The sequence below is a fragment of the Sciurus carolinensis genome, chromosome 16 (genome assembly GCF_902686445.1).
Source record: "Sciurus carolinensis chromosome 16, mSciCar1.2, whole genome shotgun sequence".
Classification (NCBI taxonomy): domain Eukaryota; kingdom Metazoa; phylum Chordata; class Mammalia; order Rodentia; family Sciuridae; genus Sciurus; species Sciurus carolinensis.
This window is the reverse complement of record NC_062228.1, coordinates 2,805,982-2,830,545: the sequence shown is the minus strand read 5'-3', so window position 1 is coordinate 2,830,545 and position 24,564 is coordinate 2,805,982. Positions and strand designations below refer to the sequence as shown.

Sequence of the window (24,564 nt, the reverse complement as noted above, 5' to 3'; positions counted from 1 at the left end):
GGGAAGCTCTCTCCCTTGCCTGGCCACTGGCATCTGGCCACAGAGAAGCTCTACACGCTCAACTGCTACGACCCGGGGGGCCTATGGAGTCATGGCTCCTGGGACTCCTTCTTACCGACTCAGCGTGTTCAGGGCTCTGGACAGAAGGCCATGCTGACCACGGGTCGGCGCGTCTTATCCCAGTCTCACCTTGCTCCTGCACGCCTAACGCTGTCTTCGGAGGAATGAGGTCCAATTCATCCATCCTTTCTTTCACGGTTGACGCTGCTCTGTCTGGCTTTAGGGAGCTCCGCCTCACCCCTCACCACGTGCTTAACTTTTGGATTGCTGATAGTACATGTCCTGTTTTGTCTGCTCTGCATTTCAGACCCCAGCGCCTTTGTCTGGATCAGTAGTGTGCTGAGGGACACATCTCTCCGGCCCCCGCTCTCTGGCCTGTCCACCATGTGCTCTGCCTTGCTCACACGTGGTCTTGGCGCCTGTGCTGGTTCTTGTGATGGAGCTGGCCTTGGGCTGCTCGGTGCAGCCGTGCTTGGAGGAAAGTGTTGGTGTGACTGGGTGGATGGTCTTCAGCAGAAAATACAGCTCAGAGCCGCTGGGACACACAGGCAGGACTGACTGGGTCAGCTGTGTGGATAGACCGCCGGCAGGTGTGCAGGATCTGCACGTGAAGGTCACTGGTTCAGGCTCTGGGAAACGCAAGCCTGGGAGCACTTGGTTCCTGTGGCTGACCAGCAGGGCTGGGAGCCCAAAGGTGCCACAGGATGAGAGAGGCCAGGCAGCAGACAGAACTGGGAACTCGAAGGCCTAACGGAGGAAAAGGAGCTTCCACTCCTCCTGTGGCCCAGCATCCAGTTAGCACAGGGAGGGTACAGCGTCAGAGGCTATGCAGCAGGAGGCCCTGGCTGACTCTGCAGCCCTGGGCCTCTGTTCTAACCTTCATCCAAAAGGCTGGTGTGCAGAGGCTCTTGACCCCTGAGGCACAAGAAAATGCAGGCCACCCTAGTGGGTACACAAGCAAGGCAGTTGACAGTACGGGACACAGCCCAGGTCCCTCTGGGCTTATCCAGAAGGAGTGCACGGGTGGCCGTCACAACCTCAGCCTCCGGGGCCCTGGCGTGTACTTCCCACTGGGCCTGGAAAGCTGCTTCCTGGAAGGAAGGTGACCACTGAAGCCAAGGGTGGTCTCGGCAACCGCCAGCTCAGAGGAGCATGGAAGCCAACACCTACCGGACAGCAGTGACCGTCCACTTCCTCTCCTTTGGCCTCCTGAGATTTTCTCATGCAACGAGCTTCCTCTGGTCTATTTGAGGCACCCTGAGTTCACTACGTAGGGACACTGAATTAGAATAATATTTTACCCCTTATCTCAAGAACTGTTCAGTGAAATCCTTCACCCATGTAACTTTTAAGTGCCAACTTAGAGAGTCCTCAGTGCGGCTGGAGCCCGAGGCTTTTAAAACGTGGGCCTGGGGGATGTGGGGAAAAAGGCACACTCATACGTTTCTGGTGGAGGTGCAGCCACTCTGGAAAGCAGTATGGAGATTCCTCAGAAAACTGGGAATGGACCCACCATTTGACCCAGCTATCCCACTCGTCGGTTTATACCCGAAGGACTTAAAATCAGCATACTATAGTAATGCAGCTACATTAATGTTCATAGCAGCTCAATTCACAATAACTAGATTGTGGAACCAACCAAGATGCCCTTCAGCCAATGAATGGATAAAGAAACTGTGGTATATATACACAATGGAATATTACTCAGCCATAAAGAAAATAAAATTATGCATTTGCTGGTAAATGTATGGAGTTGGAGAATATCATGCTAAGTGAAATAAGCCAAGCCCAAAAAACCAAAGGCTGAATGTTTTCTCTGATAAGTGGATGATGATATATAATGAGGGTGGGTGGTGGGGGGGTGAACATTAGAATGAAGGAAATTTGGATGGTGTAGAGGGAAATGGGGCAAAAGTGGGGGAAAGGAAAGATAGTAGACTGAGATAGACATTGTTACCCTATGTACATGTACATACAAATGGTGTGAATCTACATTGTGCACAGCCATAGAAATGAAAAGTTGTACCCCATGTGTGTACAATGAATAAAAATGCAGTCTGCAAAAATGAAAATTAAAAAAAAAAAACAACAACGTGAGTCTGTGAGCTGGGTGTGGTGGCACGTGTCTATAATTCCACCTACTCAGAGGCCCAGGCAGGAGGATTACAAGTTCAAGGTCAGCGTCAGCAATTTACTGAGGCCCTGAAGAACTTAGAGAGAACTGTCTCAAAAAAAGGGGGCATGGGGCTGGAGATGTGACTCAGTGGTTAAGTGTCCCTGGGTTCAATGCCTAGCACCAACAATCAAAGCAACAACAACAGACATAGGCCTGGGAAGACGGGAGTAGGAAAGAGGACGGGCCTTGGAGGGGTCTTAAGGATGGGCAGTGGGCAGCATGATGGACCCAGAATCCATTGAACCCGGGACATTGCCAGATCAATGGCAAAGGGGACTTGAGTTACAGATGGAGCTGAGGTTGCTAATCAGCTGAGCGTAAGATTGCCCAGGTGGGGTGGGTGGTCACAGGTGCTCCTACGTAGAAGAGGGAGTCAGGAGAGGGTGGAGGCCGAGGGGAAGGACTCATCAGGCCCCACTGGCGCCTCCCGTTAGCCCTGGGAGGCCGTGTTGGACTTCAGACCTTCAGAGCTGTGAGATAATAACTGTGTGTCCTTCAAGTCATGAAGTGTGTGATAGTTTGTCACAGTGGCCACAGAAAATGAGATCTGTAGTACTGAAACCAGAGTTTGAGATAAAACTAGATTCTCTGCTTCACTGAGTTCTGTGTTCTCATCTCCCAGATTTGAAGAATAAAATCCACAGACAATAACAGAAGGCAAGAATGAACAGAGTGGGGTTTATCTAAGTGAGAAGAGACAGACTCCTGCAGGCCCAGGGGGACTGATAGCGAGTTTGCCACCTGAAGGTGCTAGCATAGGGGTGACATAGCTCCTGCGCAGGGGCACTGATCAAAATCCATGCTGGCCAAGTATTGGAAAAGCGTCAAGGCTACTTACTGGTATTGAAAAGGTGGTCCACTCTGCCAGGACCTTCTAGTTGGCTGCGATTTTAATCCAGGACCACCCCACCCCACCCCACCCCACCCCCACCGCCATTTCCCACCCCACCCCCACGCCAACAGCCATTTTCCACCCCCAGCTGGACAAAGGAGTTGTCTGGAATGTTTGGAATGTTTCTACAGCTCATTTTCCTGGAGTGTTCTTTACATTTGAAAAAAAAAAACTTAATGGAGGATCTATTAAATTTTTAAAAAGTCATTAACAATACTATCTTATTCAGTGTTTTAGGGCTACGAAGCGGACCCTGTGGGTCCCTGGACGGGACAGTGATGGCCAGACCTCAGTGAGGATGCTGCAGTAATCTTCCTGAGTCAAGCATGACTCCCGTGCTGCAGAAATGAGGGGATGGGAAGTGGGAAGGCTCCTTTTTTTTTTTTTTGGTACTGAGAATTGAATCCAGGGGCACTTTATCTGAGCCACATCCCTAACTCTTAAAATAGGACCACGCTAAGTTGCTGAGGCTGGCTTTGAACTTGCGATCCTCCTGCCTCAGCCTCTGGGATTACAGGCTGAGTGACCACTGCACCCCATGGTGGTAGGGATGGTTCTTACTGGGTTTCTGGTTTGGTGCTCTCTGGGTGTAGAAAACATTGTAAAGCGGCCATCCCTGGCCAGGATGGGAGGAGGTGGCATTTTGTGGTCTCCTCTGAGGTCCCCAAGGGGTCCCTCTCTCCCAACTTAAGTCCGACAGATGCCTCTTCTCTGCATGGTGCTGCTTCTCAGCCAGGACAATGGGGACACACCCCTCCAACCTCTCTCCCAGACCCGTTGTTCCTGGGCTCCAATGGGACGCACACTGGCTCTTGAGTGGCCACCCCTGGGCCCCAGGGCTTGTCTCTGAGCTCTGGTGGCTGCCTCCTGGCAGCACCTCCAACGCACCCGGTAGATTTCAGGCAGGAGTCAACACTTGCAGAAGGTGACTCTGGCCTTCTCAGGGCTGGTCAAAAGCACGTTCGGATCTCTCCTGAAGCCCCAAGTTAATCCGGGGCTTGACGGTGTGAAGGGGAGCAGCAAAGCTCTCAAGCAACTGCTTTCCCCAGCCCCGGCCCTGCCCCTCTCTGGGGCCAAGGGACTGGAGGCCCTTGGCCGTTGCCTCTGTAAACCCACAGGTGTGAATCCCATGCACTTTGGCTCCGGGTGGCGCTGGCCCCTGGAAAGGGGTGTGGCAGGAGTCGGAGTCCTCTGAGCTGCTGCTTCCTGCCAGGCCAGCACTGCCCGAGCAGGCGGGTGGAGGGCGAGGGTTGCATGGAATCCCACCACCCTTATTCCTCCCGAGCGAAAGGGCACTCTGCTTCCGGAACTGGAAAAGCAGTGAGGGGAAGGGAGGAAGGAGTGGGGAGCCCACGGTGGCACCTGCAAAGGAACCTTGCTGCTTTCACCCGGTCACTCTGCACCCCACCGTGCCTAAGAGCCAACGCTCATTTTCTCCAGTTCTGGAGACTGGGGATCAGAGACCAGGGTGCCAGCACTTGGGTTCTGGAGAGTCCTCCCGGCATGGGGACGCTGCCTTCGCAAGGTGTCCTTGCTGGGGAGACTGGGAGCAAGGCCTGTGCTTCCCTCAGCAACAGCCCGCTGCCTCCACAGACACCCCAATACCCTCATGTGGGAGGTAGGGCTGCAACACATGTATTCTGGGGACACAGCCGCCCATAACCAGCTCTGCCAGAGCTGGGGGTCTTGGAGGGACTTGTTCCAGAGGCTGGCTGCTGCAGGTGTCCTTCGTCACCTCCCTACGGGTTCCACCACTGCTGGAAGACACTGGGCAGCACAGAAGGATTGACAACGTGGGCCCAAAGTCCAGCAGAGCAAGCAAGGCAGATGGGGGAGGGAGGGAGACAAGAAGGGAGTCCTGGAGGGTGGACGGCAGGGGAAGGGCCTGAGAGCAGGCGTGAGGTCTGCAGCAGCTGCGGGAACCCTGGGGAGGGCCCTTCCGGTCTCCAACTGAGGCGGATCCTTAACTGATCTGCAACTAGCAGCCCAAGGGTGCAGCTGAGAGTCACCGAGTCCGTATTTTCCAGACTTCTCATTGGAAACGCTGGGCAGCAGTGAGACTGTTCCCTCTAGCCCTCATGATAAAGGCAGGGGGAGCCCTGGTCTACTAGAGCTCAGACACATGAATGCCCTTCCCTGGCAGGTGGGTACTGGCAGTTGGGCACAGTTTCTCCCAACACTGTCAGCAGTGCTGTTACCCAGAGAAGCCCCAGGTGAGCCAGGAGGCTGGGATCAGAACAGAGGCCCAGAACCCTGCCGCTTGCAGGACTGGCTGCTGTCCACGGAAACCGGCTCCTGCTGGATTGTGATGCTGGGAAAGGACATTCTTAGATGCCAGGATGAACCCTGTATGACAGCCCCCCGGGAAGACCTGGAAGACAGAAACACGTAGGCTGGGGAGCAGCCGAGGGACCGAGCAGGAGCGTGATGAGGGCGGAAGCCATGGGGCTGCTGCGGTAGAGACCTGCAGGAATCTGCCTGATGGGGAGATGCTGGTGGGAGACCTCCGGCATGGGGTTCCCTCGGGGATCCTGTCGATGCCCCACATCCGGCACACAGTAGGTGCCTCAGTGCTCATTATACAAGAGCAGAACTAAGGAGGTAAGGCTGGCGCTGAGGCAGGGAACGCAGGGTGGGTCTGGAGACCTGCAGAGTCTACAGTGACACCTGCTGCCAGTCAGGACTTCCACAGCCTTCACCCCCACGTTAACCTCCTGCAGTGCTGACTGGAAACGTGAGCACACCTCTCTGTGCTAGGGACAGCATTTGTAGGTAAGAAAATCCAGAAGGCTTGCCCGGCATGCTTGTGATAAGAAGGGGGTGTACCCTCACACTGGGGGCTGTTTTAAGGACTTCTGAGGCCCTAGGACCTCTGATTCTGGAAGCTCCTTACCCTTTGGAAGCAAGCATGTTAAAACATTCCCACGTTGTCTACATACTCGGGAATTTGAGCTTCAGAAGTTTTCACTTGAAATTTTATTTGGCATCAGGGAGTTCATTTACTTTGTATGACTTCCTGCCAAGGCATTAGGAAATTCATACCAATCGGTGTCTCCTTTACAGATGGCTTTCAAATCTAATGAAATGTTTACCAATCAACACATTACAATGATGAAGTTGGCACCTAATGTTTTGGGGACCTTTATTTGAACATGTATTTATTTTAAATTCGCAGTGTTATTTTTTGTTATGGGACCAATGGGATTTTTTTGTTGTTGTTCTCAAATACTCTCTCAGGTCCCTGAGAAGCCAGGCGGGTATGCCCTGGAAACGTTGCTGCTGGAGTTCGGCCAACTGGCAATAAAAGTCGATTACGACCCTCATTTAAGGTCGCTCCGGAGGGAACACGGAAAGCGCTCCTCTCCGGTGTCCTTGGGTGCTCCTCCCTCCACCCCACATTTACAGTAAACTCCGGCTCACACCCAGGCAGGCTGGGCGCCGAGGCCAGGCCGAGGACGTGCCCTTCGCCCAGCCCGTGCCCCCGGGGGGCAGCGACCCACGTGGAGCTCCCGGGCGGGCCCGCCGGCCGCACCCGGGTGCCCGAGGCGCTTCGGTGGCGCGAGCCCTCGGCGTGGCGGGCGGCGGCAGTGCGCACCGCCGTGGCGCGCGGGGCGCGCGGGGTAGGAACCTGGCCGAACGGACCTCCGCCCTGGGCCCCCGGCCGCCTTGACCTTGGCCCCGAAGGCCGCCCCCGCAGCCGCTCGGGGATTCCTGCGGGAAGCCCCCTCCCGCGCCGCCCCCGGCTTGGGGGGAGAGGGGATCGGCGCGGCCGCCGAAGGGGCCGAGACCCTGCGCGACACGGCCGGGTCCGCGGCGAAGTGATTTCTCGGAAAGCCGAGCTTTTCGAAGAAGGCGGGCTGGGCGGGCCGCGCCGATGGGGTGCCACGCCCCTGCCGCACGCCATTGGCTGGAGCGGGCGTCGCTCCGAGCGTCGGGCCCGCCCCGCCCTTAAAACCGAGGCGCGGCGCCGGGAGCCGTGGCAGGTCGGAGCGCGGGAGCGTGGGAACGCGCGGTGCGCGGCGCGGCCGGCAGGTAGGCGCCGTCCCGGCCCCCGGCGCGCGGGGAGCCCAGGGCGCGGGCGCTCGCGCGGACCTTGCCCTCGCGGAGGTCGGAGTGCGGGGCCACCGGGGCGGGTGGCGGCGCCGGGGTCCTGCGCGGCCCTGGGGACAGGCTGCGACACGCGAGTGCTCGGTGCTTCGCGGTGCCCGCCGCCCGCGCCGGGTTCGCGGGTCGCAGGGACGTTTCCGGGCAGATGAGTCCCGGGCCCAGGACGGACTTTGCAGGCGAGTTCTAAATTGTCCCCAAACCTCTGGCCCCCAGTTTATTTTATTAAACCAAAGGTAAGCGCAAGTAAAATGGGTCCCGCATTTGTCCTTTTGGGTTATGACAGGTTCCTTAGTGAAAAGGTTTGGGAGTGATCGAGTGGGTCACCTGAGGACGCCTGGGGCCAGGAGAGAAATGGCCTTGTGCGGTTTGGTCTCCCGTGACGCGGGTGTTCGGCCGCCAGAGTCGCACCTGGGGTCCCAAGATGCGGGACCAGGTCCAGCTCCGGGGAGAGTGGGCCTGGAAGCCTGGCCCAGCACGCTTCGCTAGGATGCAGGTTGGCTCCCGGTGGGACTTGCCGGCGAGGGAATTGTTACCTCGCGGTGGGGAGGAGGAAGTTATAAGCATGTGACTGGCCTTATTATTTTTCCTGCCTGGGTGTTTGGTGGAATTAACTTGCTAGCGTTCACGAAATCATTACGGGTGACTATGGCAGTAGACTCCCAGGCCCTTAATGCCACCAGAATCTCAGAGGTGATTGCAGAGGAAATTCAGAAGGGCTGTCCACGTGCAGAGGTTTCCTGGCTTGACTGGCATTTTTCTGCAGAATGAGCAAAATAAGGTGCTTTGGGGGCTCAGGTCAGTTCTGACCCTGTTTGCTGGGGGCTCTGGTGACTGCTTGCCTCTCGGCTGCCGTCTTTTCTCCTGAGTGAGGAGGGGACTGGATTGGATGATTTCTGAAATAATCCCAGCTTTCATAATCTGTGATTCACTTTTCCTCTCAATGCCACTTCTCTCTCTTTTCCTATAATCACCTACAGTTGTCCTTAGCAGTTTTGGGGTGATGAACCCCTCAGGTATCCTGATGAGAAAGTGTTGACCCTCTTTCTAGAAAAAGGCCCATGCCAACAGAATTGCTTTTGATTGCATAGCGACCGCATGCAGACTCTAAGAGCTGATCTTGAGGGCACAAGCGGACATGTCTCCTCCCTGTGTCCTGATTCCCACACTCCTCCACGCAGCCCATGCCTCCAGAGCTGGGGGGGCCTCTTCTCTGCTCCCAGGATGAGCTGCTTACTTGTTTTTCTGGGGGGGGGTTTCTCTCCCTAGGTACCCCAGATACTCCTCCCACTTCTGCCCCTTCTTATTTATAAGCACAGTGGCCTTAGAATTCTGCCACTGCTTATAAACAAGATACTTGTCAGGTGAGGGGGTCTCAGGGAGCTTTCTAGGTCAGGGTTCCAAATCAGAGTCCAGTTTCTGGTTCATTCCTTCTCCCCACAAGTGGGCGGCTGGGGTTATTGAATGGAAAAGCTAAAATTGACACTCAAGAGACCTCAACTTCCCTCCCGCTGGGACCTGCGCCCCTCCTGCCTCAGAGCCACCTGCAGCGTGCTGGGGTGTCCAAAATGCTGTGTACTTCTTGCGAAGGTTATTGACCCCATTTTGCTTTATGAACCAGCATGGTTCTGGGTATGACCATGTTCCTGGGGACATTATGTCTTGTCATTGCTGATTGCTTCAAACTTGTTTGCCCACAGAGGTCACATTTTAATCAGAAGAGAAGAAATGCTGGTTTTTTTTTTTTTTTTTTTTTTGGGTGGGCGCCTGTCCAGCTGCCTAGGGGATTTCCAGTGCCCTTCTGGTAAATGTTGCATGAGTTGCTACGGGTGCTGGTGCTCTCTCTCCGTCCTGCTGGGGAAGCCATCATCTGATAGCTCTGGCAGGAGTGTCTGAGGATGCCTCTGGGGTCCTGCAGCGGGTCGCTCCCCAGGTCACAGTGGCTCTAGCAGAGGCCCTGGCTCTCTCCTCTAGCCACCTCAGTTTTGGGGGAGAAGGTAACACATCTGTTACTGGGAGCCTCTCTGAGGGGGGCCCTGCCCCAGGGGCTTCGTGTTCATTGCTGCAGTGCTGCCCAGTGTCCAGGTTAAATGATGCTTTGTCACCCAGGGGGAGCAGGACCCCAGCTGTCTTACCTCAAACTCCTGCAAGGCCAAGGCACACCTGGAGGGCTTAGCCCTGAGGGTTTCAGCAGGAGTGCTGGGCTGTACTCAGCTGGCCCTGGTCATCAGGCAGTTGGCTGAGTCTTAGAGTCATGGGGAGGGGGGGGCTCCTGGAGGGCGCTGTATCCTGGGGAAGTGATTCTCCCCGCTGGCGCTGAAACGTTCCAGTTCCATGTGGTCGCATTTGTCTGGACCTGGAGGTCAGGAAGGCTGGCAAGTGTGGCCAGAACGCAGGTGGGGCCACATCTGGCAGCAGCCGGTCCTAGAGCTTTCAGTTTTCCTTTGGATTCAGGCAGGGAGGCTTGATTGTCTTCTCCTGGCAGGTGGCCTGTCACCTCTGCCTCTGGGTTCCCCCAGCCAGCACCTTTGTCCTGAGCCTTTGATTTTCTCCTTAGTAGTTCTTGGGTTGCTCTGACTAATGAAGCAACGTTGGATATAGGATTTTAATTCTTTTCTGTTCCAAGGATGTGTGACCGGAATGGCGGCCGGAGACTTCGACAGTGGCTGATTGAGCAGATTGACAGTGGCATGTATCCAGGACTGATCTGGGAGAACGATGAGAAGAGCATGTTCCGCATCCCGTGGAAGCACGCCGGCAAGCAGGATTATAATCAGGAGGTGGACGCCTCCATCTTCAAGGTAAAAATCCAGCCCAAGGAGCGGTTTGCGCTTTCCCCGGTGACTGTGATGTCTAGGGATGCCTTTCTGATGCACTAAGAAATTAATCCAGTGCTTTAAAAACTGGCATTGACTGGGACATGCCAGATGTGTTCCAGCGTGCATGTCAGTGGCTTTGTGCCTGTTGGACCTTCTGGGGTCAGTGGGGTTGCTGGCACTTTCCCATGAGGAAACAGGGTGCTTCCCCTCCCTCTGTCTCTTCTCCCACCAGATGCTTTGCCTCTGTGCCACCAGGGTGGCGTGGTGGCCTGGGGAAGGTTCGGTCTTGGTTCTTTCAAAGCTGGTCTTGTGCGTGTCCTGTAGGGCCAGCTCTGTTACTTCTGGGCCGGGTGGGAGGGCTGTCCTGAGCTTGCAGCAGATGTCTGGACGCAGTCTCTACCTGGAGCATGAGTGGCACCCCACAGGGCGCCATGCCTTCTGTCACCACCACCGGGACCGCGCTGGCTGGCACGAGCCCTCTGGTCCAGCCTGGTCCGCACGTGTGGCTGCTTTCTGGTCCCTCCTCATTCTGAAGAGGCACTGAAAGTGACCTGGCAAGGTCTCGCAGCTCCAGCACAACAGGGTCTTGGGTCCCCAGCCTCACCCCACTGACAGGTAGAGCGGTTTCTTGCCATTACACCTAGATTCAGACAGAGGAAGGAACCCAGCAGGCCACCTGGGTCATCAAAGTTCCCTGCAGGTTTTCACCATGGCCTGTGGGCTTCTCTAAGACTCCAGGTGTCCATGTTCCATCCTGGGGAGACCTGGAGCCCGAGGCCAAGGTCAGCCCTGACTGCTGCTTTGTGAACAGGTGTACCACACATGATCTGACTCAGAACCCAGGTTGCAGCCACTGCCGTGGGCCTCCCATGTGCATTGGGGATGGGAGGGGAGCTGGGAGGCTGGGTGGCAGAGGACTGGAAGCAGACCTAAGATCGGTGACGTGGGGGGCAAGGCCTCCAGGACCCTGCTGTATTGCTGGACTCCCAGCCAAAAGTGACTCTTTTCTGATAAATGTGAACAAAAATGAACGAGGATCACACCTTGACCCAGAGTGGAGCATCCTGAGGTCAGTGCTGGCTTAAGATACGTTTCAGTCCTGCAGTCTCGGCCTGGCTGTTTGCAGAGGTGCCGGGTGTCTTGGAGAATCAGATGCCACTTACTGACACCTCAGGGGAAGTGGGTCCCTGGGAACATGTTCCACTTGCCTTCAGGGGTCTTGTTGCCCACCTGTCCCTGATTCCTCTGATGGAGGACGGGTTCAGGGGTCTGGACATCCCGGGGTTTGCAGTCCCCTCAGCCTGGTGAGGATTTCTGTCTCCTTTGATCTTGGGTGTTTTTTGCCTTTGGCATCACGGTGAAGTTCCCTGGAGACTGCTCGCTTTCAGCAGTACCTGAGTCCCTCCTGGCCAGTTGGGAGTACTGGTCCTGGCAGCTGCAGGGTAGAGTCCCCGGGCCCTGAGACTTTGTGCTGTCCTGTGCCTCCCGGGACATTTGCAGCATTTCTGGTCTCTCCCTGCTAGGTGCTATCGCAGCCCCAACATCCTGGGCCTACGGTCTCTCCCTCCCCGCTGAGAACCCCGTTGTTGGCCTGAGATGGCTGGGATCCGCATGTAACCCGAGGTGTGGGTGCTGAGGCTCAGTCGCAGGTGGAACATCAGAGAGGGTGGGATGAAGTGGGTGGGGAGCAGGAGGCTGCAGAGCCTGGTGCGGTGGCTTCTCCCTTGAGCCTGCTCCCTGCTTCAGCCTGTGCTCCGGGAGTGATGGATCAAGCCCCAGATTTACTTCTTATGCAATGTTCTTCATGGCCGTTTCAACAGCGTTGAGAAGAATGTGCAAGATTCCCAGCGTTTCCGTTGGTTACACAGTTGCTTGATGTGGCAATCTGAAATGAGTCTACAATCTCAGCAGGAATGGGCAGCCAGGGACATGGGTGCCCACCCAAGCAGAGACCTGGGGAGGGGGACCCTCAGAGCCCGGAGACACGTGTGACAGCCGCCCATCTGGTGCTTTTCTGAGCTGGGCTGCGTGGAGGGGCTTGCTGTCGATGTCGCCTGGGAGCCGGTCTCTGGCAGCATTGACCACAGGGAACTGCTTCTGGAAGAGGTCAGTGGGGAGAGCCTGGCTAGACAGAGCTGTCTTGGGCTTTTTAAAGTAGAGAACCTGGTTTTCTCATCTGAAGAAAACCTTCCAGAAGCTTAGAGCTAAGGAGAACTCTGTGTTTGCCTTCCTGCCTTGGCCAGAGGACGGGCAGCTCAGCTTGCCCTAGGGCAGCATCCTGAGGCTGCTTCCTGTGCCCACCTCAGGTGGGAGATCAGAGACATTCAGCTGGTGCTGTGCCAGCCCTGGGTGCGCAGGAGCATCAACCCAGGTTGATTTTTAAAAGGCGCTTTGCCTTTTCGTAGCTGTCTGGTCCGGTGAGGGGGTGTCGCAGCCTCTAGTTACCCTGCACCCGCTGCCGGTGCTGCAGACTCCGAGGCCTTTGAGGAAAGCACGGGCGTTGGTTGCCAAGACCAAGAGAAGTAGAGTCAGAGGAGGAGGAGGACTTCACGCTGCTGCCCGGAGTCGAGCTGTGTGTTCACGGGGCAGGATGCGGGGCTCCTGGGCCTCGGTCTCTTGCCTGGCGTTAGCTCTGGGAGGTCTTGAGCACCCAGCGGAGCTGATTTTTTAGAGCTGGCCAGAGGGGCCCTGAGAGGCCAGGTGCCTGCTGCGTGACAGGCTCAGGGCTGACTGCAGCCCAGGACACTTCCTGACCGTGGGCTGACCGTGGCCTGTCTTGATGGATGGTGTGCCTCACAGGGTGAGCCCAGAAAGGGGCGTGAGCAGGGCGGTGCCGGGTGCTGTGTCCCAGCGCCTGCCACCACCATGGCATCCTTCGGTCCCAGCCCTTTCATCCAAGGGCCAGCTGGAATGCGGGCTGACCGGTGTTTCTGAGTGGGGCAGCTCCCAGGGGACATTTGACCACGCCTGCTGATGGTGAGTTGAGGCCCTGGGTGCTGCTGAGTGTCCTGTGGTGCAGGGGCGGCGCCCGTGGAGTGTGTCAGATGCCCTGGTTCTAGGCAGGCAAACCCTGATGTCAGGAACAAGACTTGAGATTGCCGTTCAGTTAGCACGTGGGCTGCTCGTAGGTGTCTTGGAACCACAGAGACCACACAGGTCAGTGAGTGGTCAGCAGGACCGTGTGCAAGGCTGCCGCCTTGCAGCGCATTTCTAAGGGGGTTTGTGTCCATCAGAAGGGAAGCAGACGCTTGTGTGCAGTCCCAGGAATGTTCTTCCAGTTTCTCTTGGCATTAACAGAGAGAGCATTGACCTTGAACTGTGAACCCTCTTCTCTTTTGAGAGGAGCTGTGGCTCATGGGCTGCCTGGGTCTCTGGAAGTGTGCTCTCCCCCAGGGTGGTGGCTGTGGATGCGGATCCCAGACCTAACTGGCACCTGCCACAGGTGATGCCTGAGTGGCAAGGCCCAGGAACCTGTATTTCCTGACGTGCCAGGGAGGGCCCCTGTATTCCAGGTCAGTGGAGCTGTCGCCCGCTCTCAGACCCGGGCACCCTGGGAGCTGCTTTACTCTTGGAATTGCATCTTCTTAACTGGGAGGGGCAGCTTCTCCCTGTTGCTTTACTTGAGGTTGGAGGACGGCGACCTTGCTTGAGCAGAGTGGCCCGTCTTCTCACTTGGCACTGTGAAGTGTGCTCGTTCACATGCTTTGTTTGTTGATACACGTATTTTTGCCATGCTGGGGGTTGAACCCAGGGAGGCTCAACTACTGAGCTGCAGCCCAGCCCTGTTCCTTTTTAATTTGGGGACAGGGCCTCAGCCTCCTGTGTGGCTGGGATTACAGCGTGTGCCCATCAGCGTGTGCCTGGCATGTTTTATTTTTAAATGCTGCCTCACTCTGCCCTTGGATTTGAAGTATCCAGCTTTTAATTTTTGATCCTAGTTCAGATCCTGAGGTTTGAAGAGGTCAGAAAATAGAACTATGAGAGAGAGAGAGGCTAACCCATCAGCAGAAGGAAAGCATTTCATTGTGTTTTAAACTGTGGGGGAGGGCAGAATCATGTAAAAATGCAAAACACAATTTCTATTAAAAGGAACAGGGCAGTAGTGGCCACATTTAGACTTTGCAAATGTTCCCTTTTCTGCTAAGTTTTAGATAGGGGTCGATTTGAAAACGCCAAAAAAAGTCTTTGTTTTTAACATTCTCGGGAAACCATGTGCAACTTCCTCTTTGAGCTGCCTGACTGCAGGCCCTCTACTCCAGGGAAGGGCCTTTGCCAAGGCTGTCCGAGGTGTATGTGGGAGGAACCTGCACCTGGGTTCAAATTCAGCTGAGCCTGTGGTGATCCAGACCTGCTGCCGGGTCTTTCACATCCGGTGGAGAGAGTGGCCTGCCTTAAGTCTCTTCAAGTCCTGACGTCAGCGAGCGTTGATGGCCAATGAGGATTCTGGGGCTGTGCTGGGCCCCGCACGGTCGGGGAGGCTTGTGGTTGGTGGTCCACCCTGTGCTCACTGCCCTGTGCTCACCATGCCCCTGTTTCTTTCTTCAGGCCTGGGCGGTCTTTAAAGGGAAGTTTAAGGAAGGGGACAAAGCTGAACCAGCCACGTGGAAGACGAGGTTGCGCTGTGCTTTGAACAAGAGCCCAGATTTTGAGGAAGTGACAGACCGCTCCCAGCTGGACATTTCTGAGCCATACAAAGTCTACCGAATTGTCCCAGAGGAAGAGCAAAAATGTAACTATCCGCCGTGGGCCCCACACCTCCAGATACTGCCTGATCAATGCCCAGTCTGCAGCCCGGCCTGGGGCTTGGGTCTAGGAGTATGTCCCTGCTACAGGGACAGGACACATGGTTTCAGTTAAACAAAATAGTTCCCTCCTTTGTGCAAGCAGACACTGAGCTCCCTGCTGATGTCATGTCATTGCTGTCAAGTGGCAACTTCCTGCAGAGGAGCGTCAGGGTGGAGTGGTGGAGGAGACTGGGTTGTGGCCCAGACCACTGGCCCAGGAGCACCACTGGCAGAAACCTGACCCTGAGTGGTCCCTCCAGGGAGCTCCTGTTTCCTAGCACCTTGGAGAAGGGGAGGGCTGGATTTGGCAGATAGGAAGGGGTGGGTGGAGAGCAGAGTTCTGGAAGTTTCAGAGCCTGACCTGCTGGCTTCGTTGCTGGTGAGAGACCACTGTTTGGGAACTCTGGGACAGGATAATGCCCGCACACTTGTCCAGCTACAAAATCCCAAGAGCATTCTCAAAGGGCTGAAGCACAGCAAGAAGACTGCCCCGCTCCCTGCCCCGTGTCCCTGCCCTCCCTCCTGTGCTCCCCAGACCTCGCTCCTGGCTGCTCGTCGCAGGAGCTGGGTCTGGCCCAGAGCCGCCTCAGCTGGTGTGTGCTGTGGGTGGAGTTGGCTCCTCAGTTGGCCTAGCCCCATCACCGGTCCACAACCTTCTTTTACCACATGAATTTTCTCGGCTGGCATGGATTTTCCCAGGTGGCAGTCGAACATTGGCCAGTCTCGAAGCCCTTTGAAGTTTATTGGCAGGCCAGTAATGACGGGAACCCTGGAAAACGTCCCAGTTCTTATCCCACTGCAGGGTGTTAAGTGTTGTATGATTTTTAAAAAAGCGTTGAGCTGGGCGCAGTGGTGCACACCTGTAATTCCAGCGACTTGGGAAGCAGAGGCAGGAGGATCGCAAGTTCAAAGCCAGCCTCAGCAAACGCAAGGTGCTAAGCAGCTCAGCGAGACTAAATAAGATATAAAATAGGGCTGGGGGTGTGGCTCAGTGGTCGAGTGCCCCTGAGTTCAATCCCTGGTGTAAAAAAAAAAAAAAAAAAAGTTGAAATCATGTCTTAGTGGGAACTCTGCCTTAACTCATTAACAAGGGCACTGGCATTGTGACGTTGCTGGAGCTGGAGATGGGTTTGTTTATTCTGTTATTTGCTCAGCGACAGCTGGGAAACTGAGCAGATGTGGAAGTCTGAGATTCCGACTCTGCAGTCATGGTGTTATCTTCCCTTCAGGTCCCCTGTGCCTAATCCCCTGCAGCTAGCACCTGCCCCCTGAGCCCAGCTCTGATCCCTAAGGATGGCTAGTCCAATGCCACAGCCTCCCTGGAGCATTTGAGGACCCCAGGGCCTAACTGGGGCTGGGAGGACTTGAAAGACCACGTAGTCTTGGTTCTGCCTTATTTCCCTGTTTTGGATAATTTTTCATCACTATAAGATCTCATGTGATTTGAAGCAGGAGGGAAGATTCTCTTGCCTCCCCTCTATGCCCAGCCAAGCTTGAGCTGGCAGGTGACTGGACAGCACAGGTGGGTCAGGTCGCCTGCAAGTGTGGATGCTAAAGGGAGCCGGGGACAGATTACTGCATTTGCATAAGGTCTAGAGGGGCCACTCCTGCACCTCAGGGACTGCAGGCTGCACAGGGTCCCCTGCCTGCCCCCCAGCAGTTCCTAAGTGAGTTCTCAAATCTGTCCAGAAGGAATCAGAATGGAATCGGGAGGACAGGATGGTGGGAGTGAAGCCAGCCAGCGGTGTTGGGAGTCTCAGCCATGAACCTCGGGAGGTGATTCAGACGGCAGGATGCGTGAGACAGAGGCCCTGAGGCTGCTTCCTGGCACTCACTGGAGACTCTGGGCACCTGCAGGCTCTTGAGGAGTGAGGCTGGCCCAGTGGGCGCCCCGGGCCTTGGCATGGGGTGTGCAGACCCGTGCGTGCTTTGCAGAGGCCTAGTGGAATTCCTGCCAGCTGCACGGTTTGTCAGGAAATCCGGGCTTTTCAATGGCCTGGCCTGTCAGTTCAGCCCACGGGTGGAAGGCGCCCAGGTGTGGTGTCTGGTGGCTTGTTTTGCATCCATTAGTGGAAGGAGGATGGAGGGCAGAGTACCGAGTCCACCCTGCGCATGCACACTGCCCTGCCGCCTCCCTTCTGAAGTCTGAGCTTGGGAGAAGGGCCTGCCCTTTCCCAAACCTTTAGAAGCCAGCGGAGACCCGCGGGGACTTGCCTCCTCAGGCTTGGCATTTGGAGCTGTCCTGGCTCTCGGGAGAGGTGGCTGCTGCCTCTGCGTGCCTCATGGTGTGTGTCTGGTGTCCCACAGGCAAGCTGGGCGTGGCACCTCCCGGCTGTGTGAGTGAAGTCCCCGAGATGGAGTGTGGCCGCCCGGAGATCGAGGAGCTCATCAAGGAGGTAGGTGGGACCCCAGGTGCACCACAGGCAGAGGAGCACACAGGGGAACGACAGGGAGGCTCGCGGGCCCTGCTTGGCCGCCTCACACTGGCCAGCCCCTCAGGTCCTGTCCCCTCCCTCCTGAGGCTGGACCCGGCTGTCTGCCCCGTGGGTGACGTTTCCTCAGGCCCTGGCCTGTCCGTGTCAGGGTCATTCTGAACAGCAGGGCTGCCGAGCTCGCTCCGGGACCGCAGAGCTTCTAACCTGCGTGTCGTACTCCTCGAGGGTCTGGAGAAGCAGTCAGCAGAGCCCGTTAGAATTGTAGCAAGCCCGCAGCAGCCGGGGCTCCTGGGGAAGCTGGCTCGGTGTGCCACTCTGCTCTCTGGGCCATCTCTCCCACCTTGGCCTCTTCGCTGTCTTTGTGGATGTGCCGAGGCAGCCTTGGCGTAACTGGTGACCCATACGGCCCTGCCACGGTGGCACGGGTATGGGAGAAGTCTACCCACAGCAGCGCAGCATCCCCATGCATGAAGGTGGCAGGGTGTGGCCCGCCCTGGGCTGCCGGCTCCTCTCTTCTGGGTGGTCCTTGGCAGTGGACTGAGGACTCTGCAGCTGTGTCCTTCAACAGTGCCCCGTTTTCAGTGCAGGCTTCTCTGCCAGTGCATCGAGGGGGTGAGGTCATCAGGTCGCCACGCCAGAGTCCTGGGAAACAGATTCCACCATGACCCATAACTGGACGTGGCAGTTTCCTTCAGGGGATTCGTGGAGCGGGGCTCCTGGCAAGCATGGCAGGATTGCTCAGTGTCACCAACCCTTGGTGTCCCAGAGCTGGCGGGTGTCTGCCGATGTCAGGGCAGCTGTGACCTGGAGCCTTGGGGCTCGCCACAGGCACCTGCTTGTGGAATCCAGTCAACTCACCAGGGAGTCCGGGACTGTGGCCTGGTGGGTTAAGAGACCAGGGTCTTGTGAGTTGCAAGTGTTAACTTGTGAGGTGGAGGTGACAATGTGGCTTTAGTGGTACTGCAGCTGCTCATTTTGCAAGCCCTGCAGCCCCGTGCTGGAGGATGGATGAGTGAGCGGCTGTCCCCTCTCCTGTCGCAGCCTCCCGTTGACGAGTACCTGGGGATGATCAAGCGGAGCCCCTCCCCGCCGGAGGCCTGCAGGAGCCAGCTCCTCCCGGACTGGTGGGTGCAGCAGGCCAGCGCAGGTGAGGACGGAGCGGGCCCTTGGTGCCTCCGAGTGCCGCTGGGCACAGAGCCGTGCGGCTGGTATTGCCGTGACCCCTGATGGTGGCTCAGCTGAGAGCGCTGCTTGGCTCCCAGCCACCGGCTGTTCAGCCCATGTCCCACGTCCACGGCCGCTGTCCTCCCACGCCTGGGGGGGCAGCAGGGAGGGGCTCTGGGAATATCCTGACACTGGAGGAGGACCGGGCTCTCGGCCTGCTGTGCCCTCCCTGGGCTGTCTTGGCTGTGCTGGCCTGGTGGACACTAGGGTCCCTGCAGAACTGAAAATGGCCAGGACTCCAAGGGAGGGGAGCCCCACTGGGAAGCCGGATCTAACTGAGCCTCAGTTCACGCTTGGGTACAATGGAGATGGTAGGTCTGGTCCTGGGGCTCCTGGGGTTGGCGGCCTCTTTCCTACTGGCTTCCGGTGAGCCTGCCCTGTGCACTGCGCTGCTCTGGCCTCTCTGCCCCTGAGCACTTTGGCTGCTTCTTCCCTGCCATGACCAGCAGCAGTCAGGAGTGGGTGGCAGCCCGGCAGGCCTCCGGTCCCCAGGCTGTGGCTGCAGTGCTGCCTGGGCGGGGCCCCCTGGCGTGTTGGGACACCTTTGGGAAGTGCTGTGTGGTAGCAGTAGTCCAGTGACTCCTCAGGCGCAGAGATGTCGCCATGCTCTGGCTTGGTCGAGGTCTGGTTCTGTGCCTTTGAAGCAGGGGCCTGCTGTTCTGGACGGGAGCCGTGCCCAGCAGGAGCCTGGGCAGGGCCCTTAGGGCTGCTGCCTGTGGCCTCCCAGGTCTGACCGCTTCTGTGCTTCTGCAGGCTTGCCGCTGGTGCCCGGGTACCCCCCGTACGAAGCACACCATTCAGGTACGGGCGCTCTGGGGGCGCGGGCGTGGGCAGTGCTGGAAAACGGAGCCGTGTGACTCCAGAACCACACAAGGTGGCCTGAGCACCTTCCCGTGGGACACAGTGGGTGCCACCTGCTGCTCCGTCACTGGGACTTTCTGGCTGGTGACACTGCGGTGCTGGCTTCTTTCCCCTTCCCCACACCCATGTTCAAGCGAGAGGAGAGGTGATAGTTATGGTGATGCCGATGGGGACCATGGCAACCAAGGTGGCCACGTGTACTGACCGCTGCCGGGCGCTAGGATCAGCGCTGAGACTGGCCTCCTGCTTACCTTCCCTCCACCACGGCTGGGTGGGCACAGTTACTTCCCATTTCATAGGCTCACAGGTGAATCGGGGTGTGCCCAGCCGTGCTGTCCCTGGCAGTTCACTTTGGTGCCTGGTGGACTCAGCCTGGCCTCTTATGCTGGGCAATGCCATGCTCATTAGAGGCCCCGGCTTATGAGGCTGAGCCCGTGTCCTGCCTGGTGCTGAGCGGTGGCCTGGGAGCTGCTGACCCATGCTCTGGGCAGCAGGGTGGCTGGCACCAAGCTGTGGCATCTGAGTAAGGCACTCGGAGGGAGACGAATCATAGCCGGCTGTCCAGAAGTCCAGTTTATACGCGGCCCTCTGTGCAAATCAGTGTCACAGTCAGCTGCGGCTGCAGTCTCCTCAGCATCGCGTTTTCCTCGAGTCTCGCTTCCTAAGCCCGTCTCAGTGGGAACCCACCACCCCTGCCCTGCACGGGGGCGTCCAGCAGTGAATTTGGCCTGGCTCACGGCCAGGGCCTCTGTCCTTCAGGAGGTCGTCAGGTCCAATGGGCCTTGTCCCTGCGGAGCCCAAGGCGGGCACTGTGCTGGAAGGAGCAGCTCCCCCTCTCGAGCTGCTCCTCGTGGGATCTCAGGTTCCAGTCCTCCCACGGACAGGCTGGGACTTTGTGGGGACATGAGATGCCCCCGTGCCCGCACGTCCTGTTTGCCACCGGGCGGCTCTGCGAGGCTCTGCGAGCTGACGGGGCGGGTGTGCAGGCCCGCCCTTGACCTGTTCTCGAGGATCCTGCTCTTGGTGGCACTTGCAGCCTGTGGGAGTGTTGGTTTCCGGGGTCCATCCGTGCATCCGCTTGTGCTCGTGGGAATGTCACTTTGGGGGGCTGTGACCTCGGGTCCGAGGGCCCCGCCTGACAGGCCGAATCCTCACAGCCTTTTCCCAGATGGTGATCAGCTTCTACTACGGGGGCAAGCTGGTGGGCCAGGCCACCACCACCTGCCCGGATGGCTGCCGCCTGTCCCCGAGCCAGCCGGCGCTGCCCGGCTCCAAGCTGTACAGCGCCGAGGGCCTGGAGCTGGTGCGCTTCCCGCCGGCCGACGCCATTCCCGGTGAGCGGCAGAGGCAGGTGACACGGAAGCTGTTCGGGCACCTGGAGCGCGGCGTGCTGCTGCACAGCGGCCGGCAGGGCGTGTTCGTCCGGCGGCTGTGCCAGGGCCGCGTGTTCTGCAGTGGCAACGCGGTGGCGAGCAGGGGCAGGCCCAGCAAGCTGGAGCGCGACCAGGCCGTCCAGGTCTTCGACACCAGCCAGTTCTTCCGAGGTCTGTGCCCCAGACGGGCCCAGGGATGGCGGGAGAGTCCGGCGGGTGGGCCCCTGCTGTGTGCCGTCCCCCAAGCGTCCCGGGACCTCTGTGCCCGCTGGCCCGGAGCAGTTGGTTGTACAGTGAGGCCCCCCAGGCCAGGTGCAGCACTTGGTCCTGGCCAGGTCCCTGGGGACGCGTGCGCATGTTTACAGGCCCGCTGGTGTTACGTGCCAGGTGCTCCTGCCCGCAGGGCCTTTGGGCTGACTGAGGGGCATCCCCTGTGTGTCCTCGGCTAGGGGTTGTGCGCTCAGCCCCACAGGGCGGGCGAGGAATGGGAACCTTCCGAGCCTCTGAGCGGCGGGAGGGTGTGGTGCGCGGGAGCCCGCCATGGGCATTTAAGCTGGTGTTAGACCAGCAGCCGCGGGGAGTGGCCAGAGTCAGGCCTTGGGGCCCTGTGGTGCCCTGCCTGGGCTCTTCTCTCTGGCCACCTCCTGGCAGGAGAGGCCCACCTCAACCGCCGCTCCCGCCCTGCAGAGCTGCAGCAGTTCTACGGCAGCCAGAGCGGCCTCCCCGAGGGCAGGGTGCTGCTGTGCTTCGGGGAGGAGTTCCCAGACGCGGCGCCCTTGCGCGCGAAGCTCATCCTCGTGCAGGTGAGAGGGCGCGGCTGTGGCCTGCTCAGGCCTTCAGCCCTGTCAGGGCCCAGAAGGCCCAGGGAGGACCGGTGCTCGCGGGTGCAGGTGCAAGGCCGGCCCGCGCTGGGGTGTCTTGGCAGCCTCTGGGCCATCCTCTGCCCTCTGGGACTCTGGGGACCCGATGTTTCTTTCTGTCTTGTCTGGCTGGTTTTTTTAAACCCAAGTCTGTTCAGAAAGTGCGCCTCCTGATCTAACGACAGAGCAGGCCCTTAGTCAACCGCAGTCAAAGAGGTGGCACTGTGGCGCAGTTCCAGGCCCTGGCCAGCTGGCTCGGGCCACGTTGGGAGACTGGACCAGCCTGCGGGAGGGGCTCTGCGGAGCTTGGGGCACAAAGGGTTTGGGCGCACTCAGGATCTGGGTCACAGCAGGCCCTCCCCTCCACGCCCTCTGCCTGTAGATCGAGCAGCTCCCCGTGCGGCAGCTGATGGAGGAGGTGGGGAGGAGCTGCGGGGCCGGCCCCCTGCCGCAGGCTCCCGAGGAGCCCCTGCCCGACCAGGCCTTCCGGATGTTCCCCGACCTCTGTGCCTCACACCAGAGACCCTTCTTCAGAGAAAACCAGCAGATCACGGTCTAAGCAGCGTCTCTCCGGGCCCCCCACGCTGCTCGCGCTGGTGCCTCCTGGGGACAGTAGCGTTCGGGCTGTGGGCCCTGCGGGGTGCTTCGTGTTCTGGACCTGGAGTGGACACCTCCCAGATGCACGTCAGGCCCAGAGGTGGGCCGAGGCGGACAGCGGAATCTCACCAAGGGTCTGGATGCCGTCACGTGACCTGTGATTAAAAAACGTCATTTTCTGCATTTTTCTTTAATCCTCAGTAGTTGCTATGATTTTTTCTGCATTTTGGGTTAATGGACATTTGCAAAGACTCACCAATCTACGCAGGCAGCCGCTTCCCGTCAAGGCCTCTGGAGCTGAGCATCCGCTTGCGAGGAGTCTGTCTTCGTCTCTTAGGATGCGGGTGGTGATTTCAGACGCCTGATTCCATGCAAAGTGTCGTTTACTCTGCGCTCCTCCGCAGGAGCCCACGTCTCCCCCTGGGGAGCAGGGCAGGCGGCACCGGGCATGGCCCGTGTTGCAGACGGGTTCTTGGGGGATTTAGTGCCAGGAAGCTGACAACTAAATGCGTTTTTTTGTCTCTGTAATTCAATATCCCAGATACCTGTCTTTGGTTTTTTTGGTTTCAACCTTTTAAAAAAATATTTGTACATTTAATTGCCTGACCTCATGTGTCCTGTTGTGAGCGGCTCCGAGTCTTCCTCTGCAGCGGGCAGGATGTAAGCCTCAGTGTAAAGGCCGTGTGGGGACACGGCCAGAGCTGGACCTGCAGGGCTCATTCCCCACCCCGGGCTCGAGGTGGCCCCCGTCCGCACCCCAGCACCGCTCTCCAGCAGATGACCCGGTTCTGGTCCTGGGAGGGTGGACCCTGCTTACTAGCAAATAGGACGCGTTTCCTACCCCAGGTTGGTCAGAAGCCAGCTGCGGGAGCCGTGGCAGCTTGGAGGCCAGGGCCTGTGTCCCATCCTGCCTGATTTTCAGATCCGATGTCTTTTAAAACATGCTTGGTTACAAAGCACTTGAATGTATTTCCTAAAATTTGCTCTATTAGGTTGGGGTTCCTCTTGCCCATCTGTCCCTGCACTGGCCAAGAGATCCTAGGGGACTGGGGACCCCTCCAGGACCTACTGCTGGAGTGAGCCAGCACAGGCAGGTGCTGACCCCTCCTGACCTGTCCCTCTCCTGGACACCCCACCTGGAGGCCTCTGACTTGGGATCTGAGAAGCCAGGAGTGCCAGGTGCTCCTCATTGCCTCACTGGTAGAGGTGGTGCAGGTGGTAAGGCCCAGTGGCCACAGGGCCTTGGGTGGCGTGTGGCTCTGTGGGGCGTGGGGCAGGCTTGGGAAGCACTGGTAGTGGCGTCTTTTCCCCTTTGACCGACAAAGGGAGCGTCATATTCTTAAGGCTCCTGGGCCTGTTTGCTGAGGTGCTTGTGAGGTCGCCAGAGGCTTCAGCCTTCAGCTCAGGGACTGGAAACCCGTGTCTTGAACATGCTGAATGAATATTTATTTTTTTATCCATTTAAAAAGTGTATCGATCTTATTCTTTATTCAAATAAAAGGCTCTTTTAGAAAGCCGATGCGTATTCTCCTTTCATTACTATCAAGTATGTTCTAGTTCTTGCCAGGTTTCTGGGTTCCTCAATGGGGACTCAAAACAATACTAGGCCTTGATTTGAAGGATGACTTGTTGGAGGGCTGTCCCCGTTGGGTTGGCCACTGTGAGTCACAGCTGGGTTCCAGGGTACAGGGGGGGCGTGAAGGACCTATGCTGGCCACCATGGAGATGGCCTCCAGTCATTCCCACTGGGCGACCTCACCAACCCCCCCGGCCAGCCCCGGGAGCAGCCTTGCCCCTTCTCCACCTGCAGGGGGATGTGGACTCTGTTCTCAAGGGGCTGTCAGCTTACAGATGAGGAAACCAAGGCCCAGGTCCATGCTTGGCTGGCCATGACCACTGTGTCCTGGCCTGGTGGGGGAGGGCCTTGCTGGCCCTGAGGACAGTGAGCCAGGTCCACTCCTGCATGCGGTAGCCAGGAACCTTGTCTGAATGATCTGTCCTATGAGTTCAGGGCCAAGGGTGGCTGCCTGGTGTGGTCTGCACTCCCCTGAGTTCAAACCCTGTGCAGATCCTGGGCCGGGGACTCGGCTCTGCACGGCAGTCTGGGCGGGAGGGGCCGGGCGTGCTTTCCTTTGTGGGTACAGGTTGCTTTGGTACGGGACGGGGTGCTGGGGATGGTGCTGGGGCCCCGGCTGTGAACCAGTCCCCCTGGGCGCTCACGGTCACCAGCCCCTGTGCGCATGGGCCACCTGAGTGTGGAGCTTCTGTTTTCCCATGTAATGTCCAGGTGGCCTTCAGTGACAGACTACGGATGAGCATCCACAGGGCCAGCTGGCCCTAGGAATCCTGGCCAGGAGCCCGCCGCTCTGCACGGGGAAG

General features: G+C 58.0%; 1 protein-coding gene across 2 annotated transcripts; it reads left to right on the top strand.

The window, feature by feature from the left end:
• Window positions 1-7,044: 7,044 nt before the first annotated feature.
• Window positions 7,045-23,702, top strand: Irf8 (interferon regulatory factor 8). Of its 2 annotated transcripts, none has more exons than XM_047529739.1 (9): window positions 7,045-7,160; window positions 9,859-10,033; window positions 14,597-14,780; window positions 17,143-17,231; window positions 18,312-18,417; window positions 19,248-19,295; window positions 20,513-20,899; window positions 21,416-21,531; window positions 21,971-23,702. In XM_047529739.1, exons 2-9 carry the CDS (start codon window positions 9,860-9,862, stop codon window positions 22,145-22,147), a joined length of 1,281 nt encoding a protein of 426 aa, XP_047385695.1. In that variant the 5' UTR covers window positions 7,045-7,160; window position 9,859; the 3' UTR covers window positions 22,148-23,702. The 2 variants fall into 2 exon arrangements, with proteins under 2 accessions (XP_047385695.1, XP_047385696.1); XM_047529740.1 differs by lacking the exon at window positions 7,045-7,160 and adding an exon at window positions 7,238-7,468.
• The last annotated feature ends 862 nt before the right edge of the window (window positions 23,703-24,564 follow it).

Coding starts and splice junctions, on each gene's coding strand:
- Irf8 (XM_047529739.1), top strand. CDS start 9,860: ATGTGTGACCGGAATGGCGGCCGGAGACTTCGACAGTGGCTGATTGAG. Junction 17,232..18,311: donor TCGAGGAGCTCATCAAGGAG/GTAGGTGGGACC, acceptor CTCCTGTCGCAG/CCTCCCGTTGACGAGTACCT. Junction 21,532..21,970: donor CGAAGCTCATCCTCGTGCAG/GTGAGAGGGCGC, acceptor CTCTGCCTGTAG/ATCGAGCAGCTCCCCGTGCG.